Below are 19,408 nucleotides of genomic sequence, written 5' to 3' on the forward strand. Positions count from 1 at the left end.
TTCTTAACTTAAAATAATCTGAGTTACTAGTTCTCTATAAGCTCCTTATTTTTAAAAATGATACCTTTTTTAATTTTTTTGCTTCATTTTTTGTAAATATTGTTGATAGAATTTGATATAGTAACAGTAAAACTGATTTTATTTTTACAACATAAAATCAGTTCATTGTAGTAGATGAGATGGTTCTAGCTCACAGTGGGGCATAGTTTAGTCAGGATGTCTAAATTAAATATTGGCATTAAGTCGTTTGTTATCAAGAGTCATACCCTGACCGGATTTTAAACGAACAAATAGTTTTTTCTTCTATTTTTCATACAAGAAAAAAAATTTTTTTTTCTAAATGCATGACGTTCATTAGTGACATAAAACCAACTTAGAAATGCACTCTGATAATAATAAGTGTACTCGGTAAGGAAGGAGGCATAAACATTTTAGTTAATGTTCTTCCGCGGTACTCTGTAATAAGACCGTTGGAGCACCTTAATGAAAGAAGGAAAAACTAATACACGGGTGGCCTATATTAATTTTCGCAAAATTTTTCAACCCACTTTGAGTCTATTAAGGGTAAGTTGAGCAGCTTTGAAAAAAATAAAAATAAACTATCGAACACAAACATTAGTTAGGTTTTAAAAAGAACAGTAACACTTTGGAAAAAATGATTAACTTTAATCAAAGTTCCGATGAATTAGTAAAATATCAACACTTAAGTGATGGAAAAAGTTTAAAAGCATTCAAGAGAAAAATAGAAAAAAATATTTTTTTATCTTTTTGGTCCAAAATAGAAAAAGTGCCGTGCATCTTATTCATATAATTATTAAGTTCCCTAATCTCCTACTCTGTTTATCAATTTTTTACCATTTACCGAAAGAAAAAAACAGTAAAAAAATTTAAATAGAGCGCAGATAAAATTAAAAATTCTTACTTACCCGTTAAGATCATCCTCTCCTTCTTTTACCTTTCTGTTTAATCTAGAAAAAAATTCACCGACCCTTTATTTTTACTCAACTCTGTAATTAAGCACATAAGAGTAAAAGATAGATAAAGAGCTGCTGCACTAATTGCAAGAATGAATATAAACGTTATTGCCTGTTGACCTCCACATATTGAAAATGCTACATAAATTTTGTTAAAATTAAAGTTTTGTTAAAAGTTGTTGAAAAGGAGTAGCCGTAGTACAATGGTTAGCATGCTTGCCTCAGAAGCTAGAGATCCCTGGTTCAACACCACCACCTCTAGGCTAGTTTTACAACAACAGTAAGAAAGAGGTGTGAACTTCCTTTCAAATACTCCGTGAGAAGACCGTAAGTGATCGTCTATAAATTACGTCACGCAAACTTTCACAATAAACGAAATTAAAAAAATAAAAGTTTTCCCTCGCAGTCTTAATTTAAATAAAAAATCAAAATAGCACTTTAAGTTTAATGAAAATCGCCACGTAAAAGAGCCTAATATCGCCTACTTCTGCTTTATAAATATATTTTGCGTTACGTAATTTATGGATGATTGCTAAGGACTTCTTGGGTATCTAAAATAAAATTTAATAAAAGGGAAAAAAAAGAAAAGTTAATTACAAAATCAAAAATAAAGTTTATAATACAATATTGTTTTTTTTTATTTATTTGACGAATATTCTTTTTTTTTTTTTTTTTGACATCTTCGCTTCTAACAAGGCTGCAACCATCCACTAATTAAAGTTGGAAGTTACTGAAAGAGAAAAGATGAAGATTGTAGAGTAAGATAAAAATTGACGGATGACTTAAAGGATTACAAATTATATGAATAAGGAAAGCAAGATGAAGGGAGCGAATTCCAAAGAGATGATGTTCGAGGGAAAAAACTAGATGAATAAGCGTTTTTGGAACACTTAGGAACAGTCACAGAAAAAGACACAGATAAATTACTTCAGAATTTTTAACATTCCGTTATCAATGTATGTCCTGCTATAAATTAAAATAAAAAGTAAAATCAATTGAAGTAATAAAGTTGTTAAAAATGTTTAAAAAAAACTTATTTAAAATAGATTTTTAACTTATTTTTAAATTTAATCAATGAGTTGATTTTCCTAAATTCTAATGGATCATTATCATTATATGGATCATTATAATAGATCATTATCGAGTCCTGCACCAGGGTAATAGAAAAAAATTTTCAGCAAATTCAAGTGAGATTTTCGGAATTATAATTAGGTTACAGTTCCCAGCCAACATTGACAAACGGGCACCGTATGGTTTTTGACTGGGCTTACGGGAACGGGATTTTGACGAGTAAATGTTTTGGTTTCCGGACGGGTCCCATATGGTAAAAAAATCCAGCAAATTTACTTGATTGGGTTTTATCTGGTTTTTATCAGGGCAGAAGGATCTAATAAAAATCTGCGGATTTGACGGGTTTCCCATAAAGTTCCCAAAAGGTTTAAACTAATAATTAAAAAATCATTACAAAACTTACTCGATGGTTGCCATTTACAATTAGAATTGTGCGTGAAATCAATTTAAAAATTTAACTTTTATGCATTATGTTTTTTGTATACATTGTAAAAAAATTTAAATCATTGATATTTGATTAACTTTGATTTAAAATTGTACGCTTGTAATATCAACAATAATATCATAATATACATTATAATAACTTATACTTATAATACTTATACTAATAAATCATAGCGTTCTCTACTACAGGCCTATTCATCGCGCAACCGGATTTTTTTGTGGAGGCCTACTTTTTTACGGCAAGAAATATTATTTCTCCACGTTCAGACCACTGATCTCAATAATAATTGTTATTATTGAGATCAGTGATTTGTTATTATTGAGATCAGTTATATTATTGTTATTATTGAGATCAGTTATATTATCAGTGTTATTATTGAGATCAGTTATTATTGAGATCAGTGGTTCAGACCAGATAAAATGTCATGTTGTTTGTGATATATATTTAAATAATGAAATATAATACAATATTAATGAACTTATGTAATTTAAACATGGAGTTTCAGATTTAATTCAAAGCGAATAATATATTTATAAAATTATAAAAAAATATTTATAAAAATTTAGATTAAATCATCATGCCAAATAAATGTTGTGTGTATGCTTGTCACACCAACTATCAAAGTGAAAAAAACAATATATCTAGTAAAGTTAATAAAATATCAGTTTATCGGTTTCCAAGTGATAACGTTGAGCGTGAAAAATGGATAAAAGCTATTCCAAACTCTGGTTTAGTTGTTAAAAAGTATACTGTTATCTGTGAGTTACACTGGCCTCCAAATTTTGATACAGTTATAGTGCGTGGAGGAAAACGTCGACCAAAAAATCCTCCTTCTGTTTGGCTGGGAATACCTTTATCTCAAATTCCAACTTCTAATCCAACTGAAAGAACTACCAAAAGATCCTTAAGTGGCATTAGAAGTACATTAAATGATGAGCTAGACACATTTTTTAAAAGGGATAAAGCTACTTTTTGTGACATTAAAAACAAGTTTATCAATAGCAATGATCACCAATATCCAATTTTATCGTTTATGGTTGATGGCTGTATTTTTATACAATCTTTGCAATTTTTTAATGGAATTCCTTTTTTTGTAATTAAAATTTATGAAAGTCTTACCTTTGAAACATTTCATTATGGGATTAAGTGTCACATTTCTAGCTTAACAGTAAATCGAATCATAACTGTTGATACCTGGTCTAAGTTTGATGAGATACTTCGTTTTTTAAGCTCCTTGAAAACAGACAATAAAAAAGAAGTAATTATGCAACATATTTCAGTTATGGGACCAAAAACAGTTGGAAATAAACTTTATACACCTGAAATACTTATACGCTCTTTTGTATATTTTTCAACATCAAGGGCATTATATAATCGCTTAAGAAATGATTATCAACTTCCATCTATTTCAACACTGACTCGAATTACTTCAAAAATTTCTAATATTAATGAAAACAAATTTATTTATTCAATTTTTAACTCTCTTCCGGATAAGCAGAAATTATGTATCATACTACATGATGAAATATATGTTAAAAAAAGTTTGCTTTACCATGGTGGAACTATTTTTGGTAGATCGGAGGATAACCCAGTGGAATTGTCCAAAACATTGTTAGAGATTATGGCTGTTTGTTTAAACGGTGGTCCAAAGGTGTTAATTAAAATGATACCAATATCAAAATTACGATCTGATTTTTTGTTTGAACAGATTAATTTAACCAATCAAATAATTGATTCAGTCAGTGCAAATGTAAAAGCTATTATATGTGATGGGAATCGTGTTAATCAGGCTTTTTTTAAAATGTACACGATCGTTCCAGGAAAACCATGGTTAACAGTAGATGGAAAGTATTTACTTTATGATTTTGTACACCTCATAAAAAATATTCGTAATCTTTGGTTAACTGAAAAAACTCAGGAATTAATATTTGACGATAACGGAGTAACCAGGATTGCAAAATGGACTCATTTAAAGCAGCTTTATAATGCAGAATCCAGAAGCTTTCTAAAGTTATCTGACCTGAATGAAATTTCTATTTCTCCTAAACCTGTTGAACGACAGTGTGTATTGACGGTTTTAAGAGTATTTTCTGAAAAAACTTACGCTGCTCTTTTGCAACATCCTGACATGATTCATAGTGATGTTAACGACACTGCCATATTTATCAATAAAGTTATTATTTGGTGGAAAATTTTGAATGTCAAAGCTATTGGTGCTGATACAAGGCATAATGATCCTTTGCAGGCTGTTATCAATAATCCTGATGACAACCGTTTAAATTTAATACTACAATTTGGTGATATGGTAGTTAAAATGGCAGGTCCCAAAGGTAAGCGTATTAAACAGCTTTCTAAAGATACTGCAACTTGTATACATCAAACTTGTTATGGACTAGTAGATTTATTTACTTAACACTACGCAAAACTATGTACTTCTGGGTCAATTTACATCAGATCACCTGGAAAAAGAATATAGTATACTTCGTCAAGGATCTGGTGGTACTTATTTTCTTAGTGTTCAACAAGTTATTGAAAAATTACGTATCAAACATGCATCTTTACTTTTGAAATTAAATGTAGGTATTGACAATTTTAATGTGAAGTCTGGTCATCAATGTGTGTTATGCCATTACAAATTGTCTGAAGACTGCTGCGAAATTCTTGATAACTTGCAAGATCTAGAATCTTCTATTGCTGATGATGTCAAAATGTCACTTATTTACATTGCTGGTTATGTTTCACGAAATGATAAAGAACGAACTGATTATGAACTTTTAGATCAAACAACGTTCTATTATCAAAAATATGGTCAGTTTTCTAAATTTTTGGATCGTGGTGGATTAAAAATTCCAACTGATAATTTGTGCCAATGGACATTTTTTTGTTTTGTAATTTTTCAAATAGTTAAAGATCATGTTTGCAGAAAATCTTTAAGCAGTATTTTTATGATTATATCAGACTATTATTTATTGGATATGGAAGAACATCATTGTGTAATATTGAGCAACATTTTTTTAAAAAATTTATGTACCACTGTCACTCCAAGATCTGGCAAAGAACCTGCACTAAAAGTATTAAAAATCTCTTAGAAGTCTACTTAGTTGTCTATTATTTATAATATATATATAGTGTAAAAGTTTTATATTATATATATTATAAATATTTATATTATAAAACTATTTTATAAAAGATCTGTAAAAGTTTCATATAGTAGTTTTTTTTTTTTTTTTTAGATTTTGTTAACAATTTTAATCAAAATTTATCTAATATTCTTTGTTTGGTTTAATAACATTTCTACTCAATATAAAAAAATATCAATTTTGTATTTAGATGTTAAAGCCGAAACTAAAGCTGAAAGTATATAATTATGTAAATGTGTGAAATTTTAATATAGAAAAAATTTCTTTGCCCTTTATTTACATTGTTTATTACTTAAGATTATTTTTTCTTTCTTTTTCTTTTTTTATCAAAAAAAAATTATTAGGCTATACAGAGAATTAAAAATACTTTTTAGCTTTAATAAAGTTATTTTTTTAGCTTTAACAAAGTTATTTTTTTTTTGCCGTAAAAAAGTAGGCCTCCACAAAAAAATCCGGTTGCGCGATGAATAGGCCTGTAGTAGAGAACGCTATGTAATAAATACTTATAATACTTAACTTATATTTACAATACTGAAAAATTATTTATTGATATAGATTTTTGCATTCAAACATTAATTATAAAACTTATAATTAAAAATTTAACTACATAACATAAAAAATGATAACTAAAAAAAGATAATAGTTATTATATAGATCATGACCATATGCTTATTTATTATAACTGAGTTATAATAAATTAAGCACCGTTTTTGTTTTCCATAACTTAATTTTAAAATGTTGGGATAAAAATATTATTTTGCTAATTAAAGGAACAAAAATAGGTTTGTATCTTATGTATATCTTGTATTTTGCTGCATGTTTAAGAATATTTCTGCTTGACAATATTTGCATGAGTAAAAGTTACTTCAACAACCAGAATGTATTTTTGATAAATATTAGTTATGACAGGTTAGTAAATATAGTTATGATAATAACAGCATTAACTAATAACTATTAGAATTAGTGTGAGACTTAGGTATGATAGAATTGCATGAGGTTTGGGGACAAATATAATGGCTAGAGTAAATATTACCTTAGTTTAAAAAAACACTTATATTATGATTAAGTATATACATCAAAACAACTATGTTGTCTATAAAGTAGTGGTTGCAGCTGATATTTCAGCTTCAGCTTTAAACTCATCAGATTCAGATTAAAGCTAAAGGTGATCAAGTCAATTTAATCAGCTTGATAGCTGATAGTAAAATAGAATAATACTCCATAAATATATTATTTAAAAAAACATGTAGAAAATTTTTCAATGAAAATCTAAAATAGTGACATAATTTAAGTATACATATGAAAAAATTTTAAATAAAATTTGCAGAAAGTTGTTGCTGTTTATAAAAGTTCCTGTCAGAGCCAAGGCCTAGCACTTGCAATTTTGGGGGACCCAAAATTGGGTTTTTAGAGATTTGTTTGAAAAATGGTACTCAAAAACCTAATTTCATTTTTGATTATCTTAGATAATAGATACTAGATTCTAGTTTATTTTTTTGTAGAGTTAAAAGTTCTTGCAAAAGATGGTTTTATTATGAAAAAATTGAGTACGAAATCAATCTTGCTGTTATTATATGTGATGCCCCCTCTAGAGCATTTGTTAAGTGTATTAAGGGATACAATGGTTATAACTGACGTGAGTGTTGTGTTCAGAAAGGAGAGTGGTGCGGCAATATAATACTCCTACATATTTCATCAGTTTTAAGCACTGATTCAGATTTTTGTCATCAAAAGCATTCTGAACATCTTTGTGGTGTGTTAAATGGAATTAAATGTGTGTTTATTGGTGTGTTTAATTGAATTAAACTTTGACATGGTAACGAAGTTTCCTTGCGAATGCGAAGATTTGCCAACTTAGGGTTAAATAGCACAAATGTTGTAAGTTGTCTCAGATTTCAATCAATACTTTATCTGACCTATTGTTTCAGATACGTTGTTACATTCTGAAAGAATTTTTTAAAAAACCAAAGTCTTTATTAGATATTAAAAAATAGAAAGCAACAGAACATCTAATATACACTGTGCTAGTTGTTTTAAAGGGATTGATTAGGCCAAAAATCTATTCGAACTTTTTAGATTTTTCAGTCGCAGTTCTAATTCTATTAAGCCTTTTTTTTATGAAAAAATATGTTGATTTTGCTTGTCAGTTACTTATTTTGTGCAGTCATTCGGTAAACTTTATAGTTAGGATCAACAAGTTTACAATTTCCATTCTTTATTACATATAAAAGATGATGCAGTTAAATTTAAAGTACTTGATTTATGTTCCTCATTTAAATATGATTTTTTTTTTGTCAATTAAAAATGCTTGTTCAAAGACCGCAGGGTTGCTTAAATAAACAAGTACAAGAAGATAAACAGAAGTGTAGTATTCCTCATTTTGTGGGTTAGTAACCATTGCATTGAGACACTGTTTAGAATTTAAAAATTATCATGGTTTAAAGTATTTTGTTGCAGCAAATGATGGTGATAATTATTTTGCAATTGCAAAAAAAAATTTTTACACATACTATACTACTTCCGTAAATCTAATTAAACTTTATACAGTGTATTTTACTGATGACATAAAAGTTTAATGGAGTTAATGATATATTTTTCACACTTGATAACTAATTCTAATACTTAATTACCGCTATAAATTATAAATATGAAGAGTACTCATGATTCTTAAATAAAAAAATAGTTTTAAAATTACAAAAAAATGAAAATCTAAAGAAAAACTGCAATACTTTAAATTTCAACTTGCTTGCAAATGGGTAGAAAAGCAGTGTCAGAGAGCATCAAATGGCAAATTATTAGACTGGTCAAATAAAAGAATCATAACAACGTTGAAATTAGTAAACTTAAGGGTGTTTTTGAATTTTGTGTGGGAAAAACAGTGAAAACCTGAGAGCTAACAGGCAACGTAGTTGACATTTGAACTAACAGGTAACGTTGTTAACATGCCTCGTTCTTGAAGACCACTGAAGCTTAGTGACCGTGACAAAAGAAGCATATTCAGAACCAGTAGAAAAAATCCTAGGCTTAGCAACAATAAGCTAGCTTAAATATTCAACTAATCTTTTTCTAATTGAAATGTAAGCAAAAGAACTTGTTAGAAGAACATTAGCAAAAAAGGTATTGGGTCTTAAATTGCAAAAAGAAAGCCCATCCTGTCAATCATTGACCGATACAAAATACGAAAATGGTGCAAAGAACGTTTGCATTAGGCAGTTGAAGATAAGGCAAAAGTGATTTGGAGCGATGAGTCAAATTTTCAGGTTGTAAACCGCAAAGGAAGAATATACGTTAAAAGATTTGCAAGTGAGAAACGCTATTTACAAGCAAGACCACAAGGTGGTGAAGGCTCAGTAGGCGTATGGGGATGTTTTTCCCACAAAAACCTTGGTTTTTGTGAATTGTATAATGTCCGTATCAACCAATATACCTACAAGAACACACTTAAAACAGGTTTGATTCCATCGACAATTGGCAATTGTACGGCAGAAGCAAGCAATTCATCTTTCATCAAGATAGGGTTCCAGTACACATAACACATAGTATAACAAACTGGTTTACCACACAGAAGATCAATTTGTTGCCTTGATGTCCTAGATCACCAAATATCAACTCAATAGAAAATATTTGGTCATGGATCGTGACTCAATCGGTAAACCATCAAGTTCAATCAACTGAGTATTCAAAGCAACTTCTAAACAAGTGCTGGTTAAAAGTGCCACATGAGGTGTGCATGAAATTAATCGAATCGATGCAGAGACAAGTTCTTCTTTGCTATCAAGCCAAAGAAGGACACTTTAAATATTAAAATTGCATTTTTTTAATTTTTTTGTGTTCTAAACTTTAACTCGATTAAACTTTTACGCAACTCTTTTTATGATTATATAATTATTATTTAATTTTTTTGAATTATTTTTTTTAACTTATCTTATTAATGTTAATTGTATAGCTAATAGATTGTTCTTTTAAAAACAAAATAATTAGTTAAATTTATTTTCTGATTTTTTTTAGTTAAAAAAAACCCGAAAAGTTTGATTAAAATTACCATCTCAATTAAACTTTTTGCGCATAGCTGTATATATATATATATATATATATATATATATATATATATATATATATATATATATATATATATATATATATATATATATATATATATATATAATGATAACCAACATAGAATACAGTTTGTACAGAAAGTGTATTTTTCGTTGCTAGATATACCCGTTAGAGCTATTCACTAGATGCTACAAATGCTTTGAATAAGCAAAAAAAGAGAATCTGCCGGACCAGATAATTTGTTTATGGAATTATTTATATATGGAGGACATAGACTGTCTCTCTATCTAAGTATTTTTTTAATTTATGCTTGTTGTATGGACATTTTCAATCAACATTTTCTGAAGCCACAATAATACCTCTAGTAAAATCTAAAATTGGAGACTTAACAGATGTTAATAATTACAGAGCAATCACAATCTCTCTCGCTCGTTCTAACATACTTGAACGTATTTTATTAGAAAGAATCGAATCTCATGAGAATGCTGATGATTTTCAGTTTGGTTTCAAGAAAAATCATTCCATATTATTTAAAAAAGACAGTTGAATACTATATTTCTAGAGGAAGTCATCTATTCACATGCTTTATAGATTTTAACAAAGCTTTTAATAGCGTTCATTATTAAAAACTTTTCTACATTAATTGATCAAGGTATTGCCAAGATTATTGTCTGTCTACTTGCATTTTGGTACAAGAGTCAAACTATGTTTGTCAGCTAGCAGAAAGTAAACTCTGATAGCTTTAACATAAGCTATGGTGTACGGCAAGGTGGAATTCTCTCACAGTTATTTTTCATATTTTATATAAGAACACTGATTTTCAATAATACGAATATGCATATTGGATGTAACATACGTGGAACTTTTTTGAATCTTTTGGCATATGTCGACGATATTGTACCAATTGCTCCGTCATGGTTTGCATTACAAAAGTTATTAACTGCATTAAATGTTGAAGCCACTGCCGTTAATATGTCATTTAATACAAAAAAAATGGTTCGTATATTATTTAACCCAAAACAGAGATGTAAGATTGTGTCAAGCAATTTTCCACTGTTTACCTTAGCTCGATGTGAATTAGTTTTCATTGAAAAATTCAAGTATCTGCGTCACATAATAGAAAATGGCTTGTTTGATAATGCTGATATAAATCGAGAGATAAAATATCTTTATACGCGTAGAAACATATTAATCAGACGATTTTAGAAATGCTCAATTAAGGTAAAAGTGCAGCTATTTAAGATCTACTGCCTCTGTTTTTATGATGTGGCTATGGACTAATTTTAGTGCAAATACTATATGAAAGCTTGACTCTTGTAACAAGAAATGTGCTAAAATGTTTATTGGGTATGACAAGTACTCAAGCGCTACAAATATATTTATGGAACTAGACTTGCCTAATTTAGATACTTTACATAGTATCTAGATTACAGACATAGTCTTACAAATCAGTTAGTTACCTGTGCCAGCAGTTGTGTATAGATTAAACAGAACTTTTAATTAATATTATTTTTTTTATCTTAACTATGGACCTTGCACTGTACTTGTTGTCTGAATCAAATAAATAAATCATATATATATATATATATATATATATATATATTTATTTTTTTTTGTAGTTATTTAGGTGCTCCCAGAAGTCCTTACGGTCTTATCACAGAGCACCGCGGAAGAGCATTTAACAGGAAGTTCACGTCTCCTTCTATACCAATGTTGCTTGTTAGGCTAGAGCTGGGGTCGAACCTCGGACCTCTAGGTTCTGAACCAGAACTCTAATCACTGCGCCACGGCTGGTCAAAAGAAAAGACTCGAAAATTTTAACTTGTTTTGAAAAACTACTTACTCAAGAGGAAATTTAAAGGAGAAAATAAAACGAAAATTTAAAGGAGGAAAGAAAATATGTTATTTTTCGCTAATGGTTGTTTTTTGTTTAGAATAATTGATCTAAAATATCAGAAATGATATATGATATCATTTCTGCTAAATCTTCAGCTTACCCATGAGCGAGACTAGGTTTTTTCAAACCGAGACGAGACCGAGATGAGAAGTTAGTTCTTCTCGTGAGACCGAGAACGAGACGAGAAATTTAACAATTTTTGAAAACAAATTTATTAAAATCCAAGTAAAAAAAAAAAATGTAAACATGGTTTTGACAAATAGACACAAATGACATTGGTCAAATGTAAACAACTTTTTCAAATATTAATTCAGAATTTTTTTGCTAAGCTTTTCCAACAAGACAATAATTTCTCTGATTAAGATGATTTGTTCTACTTTTTCTGGTGTAAGTTGTGTCTGGATGATCGGACGACATTTCCACCTGAGCTAAAAACTCTCTCTGATTTATTTGAACTTGCTGGAATAGCTACAATTTGTCTAGCTAATGAAGAGAGTTCTGGCAATGTATTTGAATGCAATTTCCACTAATCAAGAATCGGAAAGTCTTTTTTGACATCAGGGAGATATTCATACTGGCACATTTCGCTCAAAATAGGATTCAGTTCAGATGTTGGCTCTTATGTTTCAAGTCTGACGTTTAACTTGCGCTTCAGTTTTGAATTAGGGGACAAATCTACTGAAAGGACTCTGGCAACAGGTTGGCACTCAACATTATCCTTAACCTGTGAGGCTAACCATTCTTTTTGAAGAGCTTCAAGTGAAGTCCTTTTAAAGCAGGATTTAAGTAGTTTGCTGCAGCACTCAATAAGTTTCCAGTGTGACAAAGAGGAAATCTTTTATCAATGCAGCTTTTCAAGTTTTTTGCATACAAGACACCGTAGCCATTTCTTCCATCCGTCTCAATAAATTGATCAATTTTGTCATGGATTAAATAAAGAGAATCGGCGACAGTGTTAATTGTTGGAATAGACTCAGCCGACCACGTTTCTGTAGCTTCTTAAAGTGGTGCCAAAAATTCTACTGCTCCCTCGATTGATTTCCACTGTGATGCACTGATGGTCTTTGAAGAAAAAGTATCTTCATTTGCACATAAGCTGATAATTGCACTCTTTAGACGTAGGACAGAAACCATGCAATCCAGTTCACTATTCCATCTTGTGTCAACAATTTGGCATAACTGTCTAAAATTGATTCTTTGAGCGTCTGATTCTGATTCAAGCAACTCACCTGCAATTGTTGACTGGTGAGTTAAAGAAGCCAAATCTTTGCATGTTTGCAACGCATCATCCATTCCAGCAGTCATTCCAAATGAGTCTCCAACTGCACATTGCAAAATATGATTGTTGCACAAGTATTGGTCAAGGCGCTTTGAAAATTTGACTGCAAGTTTCATGTTTCTTGCCTGGTCGTTCACGCAGTACATTGGCAAATCAGCAGGTAGATTTAATTCTTTTAAGAAAGAATCCAGCTTTCCTTCAATTAAGATACCTGTGTTGTAGTCTCCAGTGATGTAGTCTCCAATTTTCATCAATAGCATAAAAAGTCCAAGAGATGTAGCTGTCCTGAGCTCTAGCAGTCCAAATGTCAGAAGTAAATGCAGCACTTTTTAGATTTGGCGTAATCTCCGTTATTATGCTCTTCATTCCAGCTTGAACTTCTCTTGACCGAATTGAAAGCTTTCTTGAATATGTTGTTCTGTGATGAAGGCTCAGTTTAGGGTTTGCAATGTCAAACAATTTCTTGAAACCTCTTCCTTCGACTGCTGAAAAGGATGTCAGATCAGTGCAAAAGTAATCCAGCATTGCAGAGTCAAACTGTTTTTGAATGGAATTGTCTTGTCATATTTGGACTTTGTTTCAAGCATTTCGACCGTGGTTCGTTGTTTCTTCTTAGGAGGAGGAAGAAGAGAGTCGTCAGTTTTTTCAGAATACTCAACGTAATCTTGGCTGTGTTTTATTTCGAGGTGACGATGAAGTCCGCTTGTGTTTCCATCTTTTGTTTTCAAAGACTTTTTGCATGCCTTGCATTTAGCACCGTCACTTGTTTTTTGAAAATATCTCCAGATTTTGTTTTTTCTTGGTGACATTTTTGATCGTTGAAATGAGGCAAGAATATTTCTTTTCAATATGAACAATATGTGTCAAGTTGAATTCCACTGGTAAACTAATGAAATTAAGTGGAAAGTCCACCATTTTATACACAAAATTTTTGTATTTAAAATCTAATTAAAAATATTTAAAATCTAATTAAAATTTTTTAATTAGTTTTTTTTTTAAATGTAATTAAAAAATCTAATTAAAAATCTAATAAAAAATCTAATTAAAAATTTAATTTGTTTTTGTCAAAAACAAATTAAATTTTTAATTAGATTTATTAAAATCACGGAGTCAAAATATTAAATAATTAAAAAACAAATTATTAAGCATTTTGTAAATTATAATAATTTTTAATTTGGAAAATAATATATTTAAGTCTCGTTCTACTTCTCGCGAGAATTTTCTATTTCTCGTTTCTCACGAGAAGTCCCATTTCTCACGAGAAACGAGAACGAGATCTCGCTCTTGGTTAATATATATATATATATATATATATATATATATATATATATATATATATATATATATATATATATATATATATATATATATATATATATATATATATATATATATATATATATATATATATATATCAATATATATATATATATGTAAATATATATATGTAAATATATATATCTATATATATATATATCAATATATATATATGTATATATATATATATATATATATATTAATTTTTTTTTAATATATATATATATATTAATTTTTTTTTGTTCGATTAATCGTCTAAAATTTTAATCGATTAATTTAGATTAATTCTGAAGTCGACAGAATAACCTGCTTTTCACCACTGGTGAGGTGAAGTTGTTATCGGTAAACGTTAACTAACTACAGTATTCACAAACGTTAACAAACAAGACACTTAATGCCTGCTATACTGTATTCAGTTTAATTGACAAGTACAAGTAGGCATCACTTTAGCCAGTCACGTAAACAAACGAGGACGTTAACGTTTTCTGGAAGTAGACAAGATCGCAGTTTGTTGACAATGTACCCTGACGAATTAAACAGTCTTTCACAAGGAACAGAAGTGGCAGGTACACACAGAATTGTCTGCACAAAACTGCTCAGGTTAGGGTAACGATGCCTGTTAAGTTGCCACCACATGAGGGGATTCTCAGTTTCTGGAATTACACCTTCTTCTTGATATCGTGTAAGCTCAGCCAGTGAGCCATGTACTGTTTGTGATTCATCTGATGAGGATTGCGATTCCGAGTCGCTGACCAACAGAGAAAGTTTGAGTTTCTTACGCACAGGTTCTGATGCCTCGCCAGTGCTGGTAGTAGTTTCACGTTCAGCTCTCTGTCTTTGGTTACAGTACACCCGAAATGCATTAGAGAGTATTGTCCAAACTGCTTCACGTTTCTCTCTTGAGAGACAGCCGAGTTTCTTGTAACGTGGGTCTAATGCCACAGCCATTTGCAACGTTGGCAATGCATCAATGTTTTCAATGCGACCTGAGAAGTCATTTAGTGTTGCAGATTTGAAACGTGCTATATACCCTGGATCGTCATCATTAACCCGCAGAAGTCTGCGCAAAAATGCTTCTAACGGAAGTACAGCCGAACATGTAGCATACTGTTCACTACCAATATACTCAGTAGCATCTGCAAGTGGACCCAATACCGAGACAAATTTTGACATTTTCTCCTAGTCCAACTCCCTTAGTTTATCTCCAGTGTAATTCTCGGGATGGTCAATATGATACTGCTTAATGGCATCTTTCACTTCCAGCAATCTGGCTAACATTAGGTAGGTATTGTTCCACCGCGTAGCTACATCCTGCTGCAATTTGTGAAACTTCACATCGTCAGACCTGTTAGAGGTACTGGCTTGGCTGGCCTTTAGCTCTGATGTATTCCTTGAACTGCGCTTAAAATGTCCAACTAGGTGTCGACATTTAGCCAGAATAGGAGATGAATCAGCTGCTTTCAAACCTGCTAGTATGCTCAGTTGAAGACAGTGTGCAATACACGGTATATGGCGGTAATCCGTCCGTCCTATAGCAGCAACCATATTTTGTGCACTGTCCGTTACGATACAGCTAATTTCTTCAGCAATGTTCCACGTTGCGGCAAACTCTTCATAGAAACTGGCAACATTATCAGCAGTGTGCCTTTCTTCAACATTTATGCAAGCTAAAGCGACAGACGTCAGTTTCCACTCAGAATCAATCCAATGACCTGTTATCCCACAGTACGATTCATTGTTGGTGGAGGTCCAAAAGTCAGTAGTTAGAGCAATACTATGAATGCATTCTAGAGCTTTCTTGTTCTCACTCAACTTCTCGTTGTACATCTCTCCAATGACAGTGTCGATTGTACGGCGACTGGGCAAAGTATAAGTCTGGTTTTGAAGGGCAATACGAAGCACCGCCTCTAGTCCAGCATCTTCTACAATTGCTGTTGGACGTCCAGAACTGGCAATCCAATGAGCTATTGCCACCTTCAGGTCGGCTGAGACCTTTTCACTGACAGGCTTGTTTGACTGACACGTAAATAAATTGGTGATTGATTTTATCTGAGGGGTCATTTTACGTTCACTGTCGACAACCTGTTGATATTTCAGAGGATGCTTGTGCTGAAGGTGATAAGTCAGCGATGTGTTTGAGCCACGGAAAGCAAACTGTTTATTGCAGTGAACGCAGTATATTTTGTCACCTTCGTCTACTTTACCATCAGCATTCAACTTGAAAACAAAATGCTTGCTTAACTTTCCAGTTAAATGTTTGACAGAAACGTTGCTTTCATTAGTTGCCGCAGCCATATTTGCAAAACAAACTTTGTTTACTTTAGAAACGGATATAGAAATGTAAGATAATGTTCCCAGGTCAGTAAGTATTTTAAAATATGACAAAATTTTTAGTCGAGATTTTCAAGATACGCGCTTTCAAAATTATTTTTATATTTATCGAATTCTATTGAAAAATTCTAAATTTAATACTCTTTTTCGTCACGGCTAATGACTTTGAAACAATTGATTTTGAAAAGTTGCGTTTAGACGTTTTTAAAACTTTTAAAACTGAAAATAACTTCTTTGCGAATGATTTATATGAAAACGATATATTTTTTTTTATAAATTTTTATGCTTAACATTTATCAAATTAACAGATATCAAAATATATTGTTCATGCTAAAATTTAAATTAGGCCAAGTACCATACCACTTCACAAATAATTTCTTTATAAATAACGTTAATAAATATAATATAAGAGAAACAGGTAATCTTGAGTTTATTCTAATTGAAGAATACTAAAGTTAACTTTAATATTCGAGTAGTTTTAATACAACTAGTTGTACTTAATATATAATATATTACCTATATTGAACATAATATATATTATTCACTTGTTAGGGCTTCGTGATAAGATCAGTACGATCTTCTTGAAGTCCTGTCTGTACTATTTTAATTATAATTATAATCTCGTTTATATATTTTGACTAAGGAAACTTGTAGATATTACTATTATAAATTACGAAACTTGTAAATATATATACGTACGGCAAAAAAAAAAAAATAAGTAACGGAAAACCGGCAAAAATTAATCGAAATATTACTGATTAAAGAAATTTTAATCGATTAAACAAATTAGCGATTAATCGATTAATTAATCGTTAATTTCCGCAGCCCTAATATATATATATATATATACATATATATATATATATACATATATATATATATATATATATATATATATATATATATATATATATATATATATATATATATATATATATACATATATATATATATATATATATATATATATATATATATATATATATATATATATATATATATATATATATATATATATACTATATATATATATATATATATATATATATATATATATATATATATATATATATATATATATATATATATATATATATATATATATATACATATATATATATATATATATATATATATATATATATATATATATATATATATATATATATATATATATATATATATATAAAACAGGTTATAACTAAAAAACGGAAACAACTTTGAAGGCAAAGTTATGTAACATACTTTATATTAATTATGGTTGCAATCCTACGTTGTTTTTAGTATTTTCAATTCTTTGCAAAACTTGTTATATTTTGAATGAGAATAATTATTTTTAAATATTTATTATTTTTGAAAAGAAAAATTAAAGATAAAACAAGAAGCCCGTTGACGAATGTTTGTACAGTTTTTATTTAAAAAGTTGATCTAATGGGAAAAAGTTTACAGTTGATCACTTTCTTGCCGAAAAAATTCCTGTTAACACCATTTATACCATTATTCAACGCGCTGAAAATAATAAGTGGTAGGATTGCTAAAATAATGATAAAATGGAACATCGAAAGACTTGTTCGACCACAAAGAAAGCATATTGCTAACACAAGCAGCTCGGAAATTTAAGTGGACCCAAGTATATATCAGCAAAACATTAAAAACAAAGTCTTTAATCAGGTCAAGGAAGAACAAGAAGCTTTGATTAAGAACTTGTGACCAAATAGAGACAGCTCGAACGAAGTGTGGTCAGCTGTATTGAATTTCTGCCAATAAATTATTAATCCTCAACGACTAGTCGTACTTCACATTTAACCACTCTTCAAATAATGAAGTTAATTATAATTTATTGAAGTGATGTTTCTTAAACACCAACAAGTGTCAAATTCAACCCCACTGCAAAATATGAAAAGAAATTAATTGTTTGGATTTGCTTTTTCGATAAAGGAATATATTCGCCAATATTCAGAAAAAGTAGCTTTGGAATCAACCAAGAAGTCTATAAAAATGATTGCATCAAAAACACACTAATTCCATTTATCAAAAGCATCATTCTGATGGCGAATACATATTTTGGCCTGATCTGGCATTGTTTCATTACGCAAAATCTGAACAAAACTATATGAATTAGAAAAAGATCATAAGAATCTTTAATAAAGATAGAAGAAGATAACCCTGTAAATGTGCCTGAATGTCGTCCTATTGAGGATTTTTGGAGTATTCTCAAAGAAAAAGTGTGTAAGAATAATTGGAAAGTTCATAATCTCGAGAAATTGTGCAACAGAATAAAGTATTGCCGTTCTAAAATGGAAAAATCTCTTGTACAGCGCCTTTTTCAGTCAACTCGGCACCGATTAGACTATGTAAGACGCAATGCTTTGATTTAAAAAAAATTAATATGCAAATAAATTGCCCACCTAAAATACTATTATTTCTTTTTTATCTCATGAACCAAGGGAGTTATGCCCCTTCAAAGTTATTACCCGTTATATATATATATATATATATATATATATATATATATATATATATATATATATATATATATATATATATATATATATATATATGTATATATATATTTATATATATATATATATATATGTATATATATATATATATATATATATATATATATATATATATATATATATATATATATATATATATATATATATATATATATATATATATATATATATATATATATAGAATATAAGTATAACATTCTATTTATATTATAGTTTTATTATATTTATTTATCAGTAACTAAAGGAATATTATAAATATTTTTTATAATATATTTTACTACCAATTATGGTAAAAGTTACATTTTTTATCTGGAGTGTTGGGGAGAAATCATAAGAGTTTTATAATATATTAAAATTAATGCATGTGCTAACT

The 19,408-nt window shown here is 29.6% G+C and overlaps 3 protein-coding genes across 3 annotated transcripts; 1 reads left to right on the top strand and 2 right to left on the bottom strand.

Annotated features, from left to right (window-relative positions):
- The first annotated feature begins 10,523 nt into the window (after positions 1-10,523).
- LOC136076238 (uncharacterized) lies at positions 10,524-10,895 on the top strand. Its single transcript, XM_065789712.1, has one exon. It carries the CDS (start codon positions 10,524-10,526, stop codon positions 10,893-10,895), a length of 372 nt encoding a protein of 123 aa, XP_065645784.1.
- Positions 10,896-14,623: 3,728 nt separating this feature from the next.
- Positions 14,624-15,355, bottom strand: LOC136076239 (E3 SUMO-protein ligase ZBED1-like). Its single transcript, XM_065789713.1, has one exon. The coding sequence runs from the start codon at positions 15,353-15,355 to the stop codon at positions 14,624-14,626; it is 732 nt and encodes a 243-aa protein (XP_065645785.1).
- A 6-nt stretch (positions 15,356-15,361) lies between these two features.
- On the bottom strand, positions 15,362-16,477 carry LOC136076240 (E3 SUMO-protein ligase ZBED1-like). Its single transcript, XM_065789714.1, has one exon. It carries the CDS (start codon positions 16,475-16,477, stop codon positions 15,362-15,364), a length of 1,116 nt encoding a protein of 371 aa, XP_065645786.1.
- Positions 16,478-19,408: the final 2,931 nt, after the last annotated feature.

The sequence above is a fragment of the Hydra vulgaris genome, chromosome 02 (assembly GCF_038396675.1).
Source record: "Hydra vulgaris chromosome 02, alternate assembly HydraT2T_AEP".
Lineage (NCBI taxonomy): Eukaryota > Metazoa > Cnidaria > Hydrozoa > Anthoathecata > Hydridae > Hydra > Hydra vulgaris.

Bases quoted from the DNA above. Each gene is read 5' to 3' on its own strand.
- LOC136076238 (XM_065789712.1), top strand. From the start codon at position 10,524: ATGCATATTGGATGTAACATACGTGGAACTTTTTTGAATCTTTTGGCA.
- LOC136076239 (XM_065789713.1), bottom strand. From the start codon at position 15,355: ATGTCAAAATTTGTCTCGGTATTGGGTCCACTTGCAGATGCTACTGAG.
- LOC136076240 (XM_065789714.1), bottom strand. From the start codon at position 16,477: ATGGCTGCGGCAACTAATGAAAGCAACGTTTCTGTCAAACATTTAACT.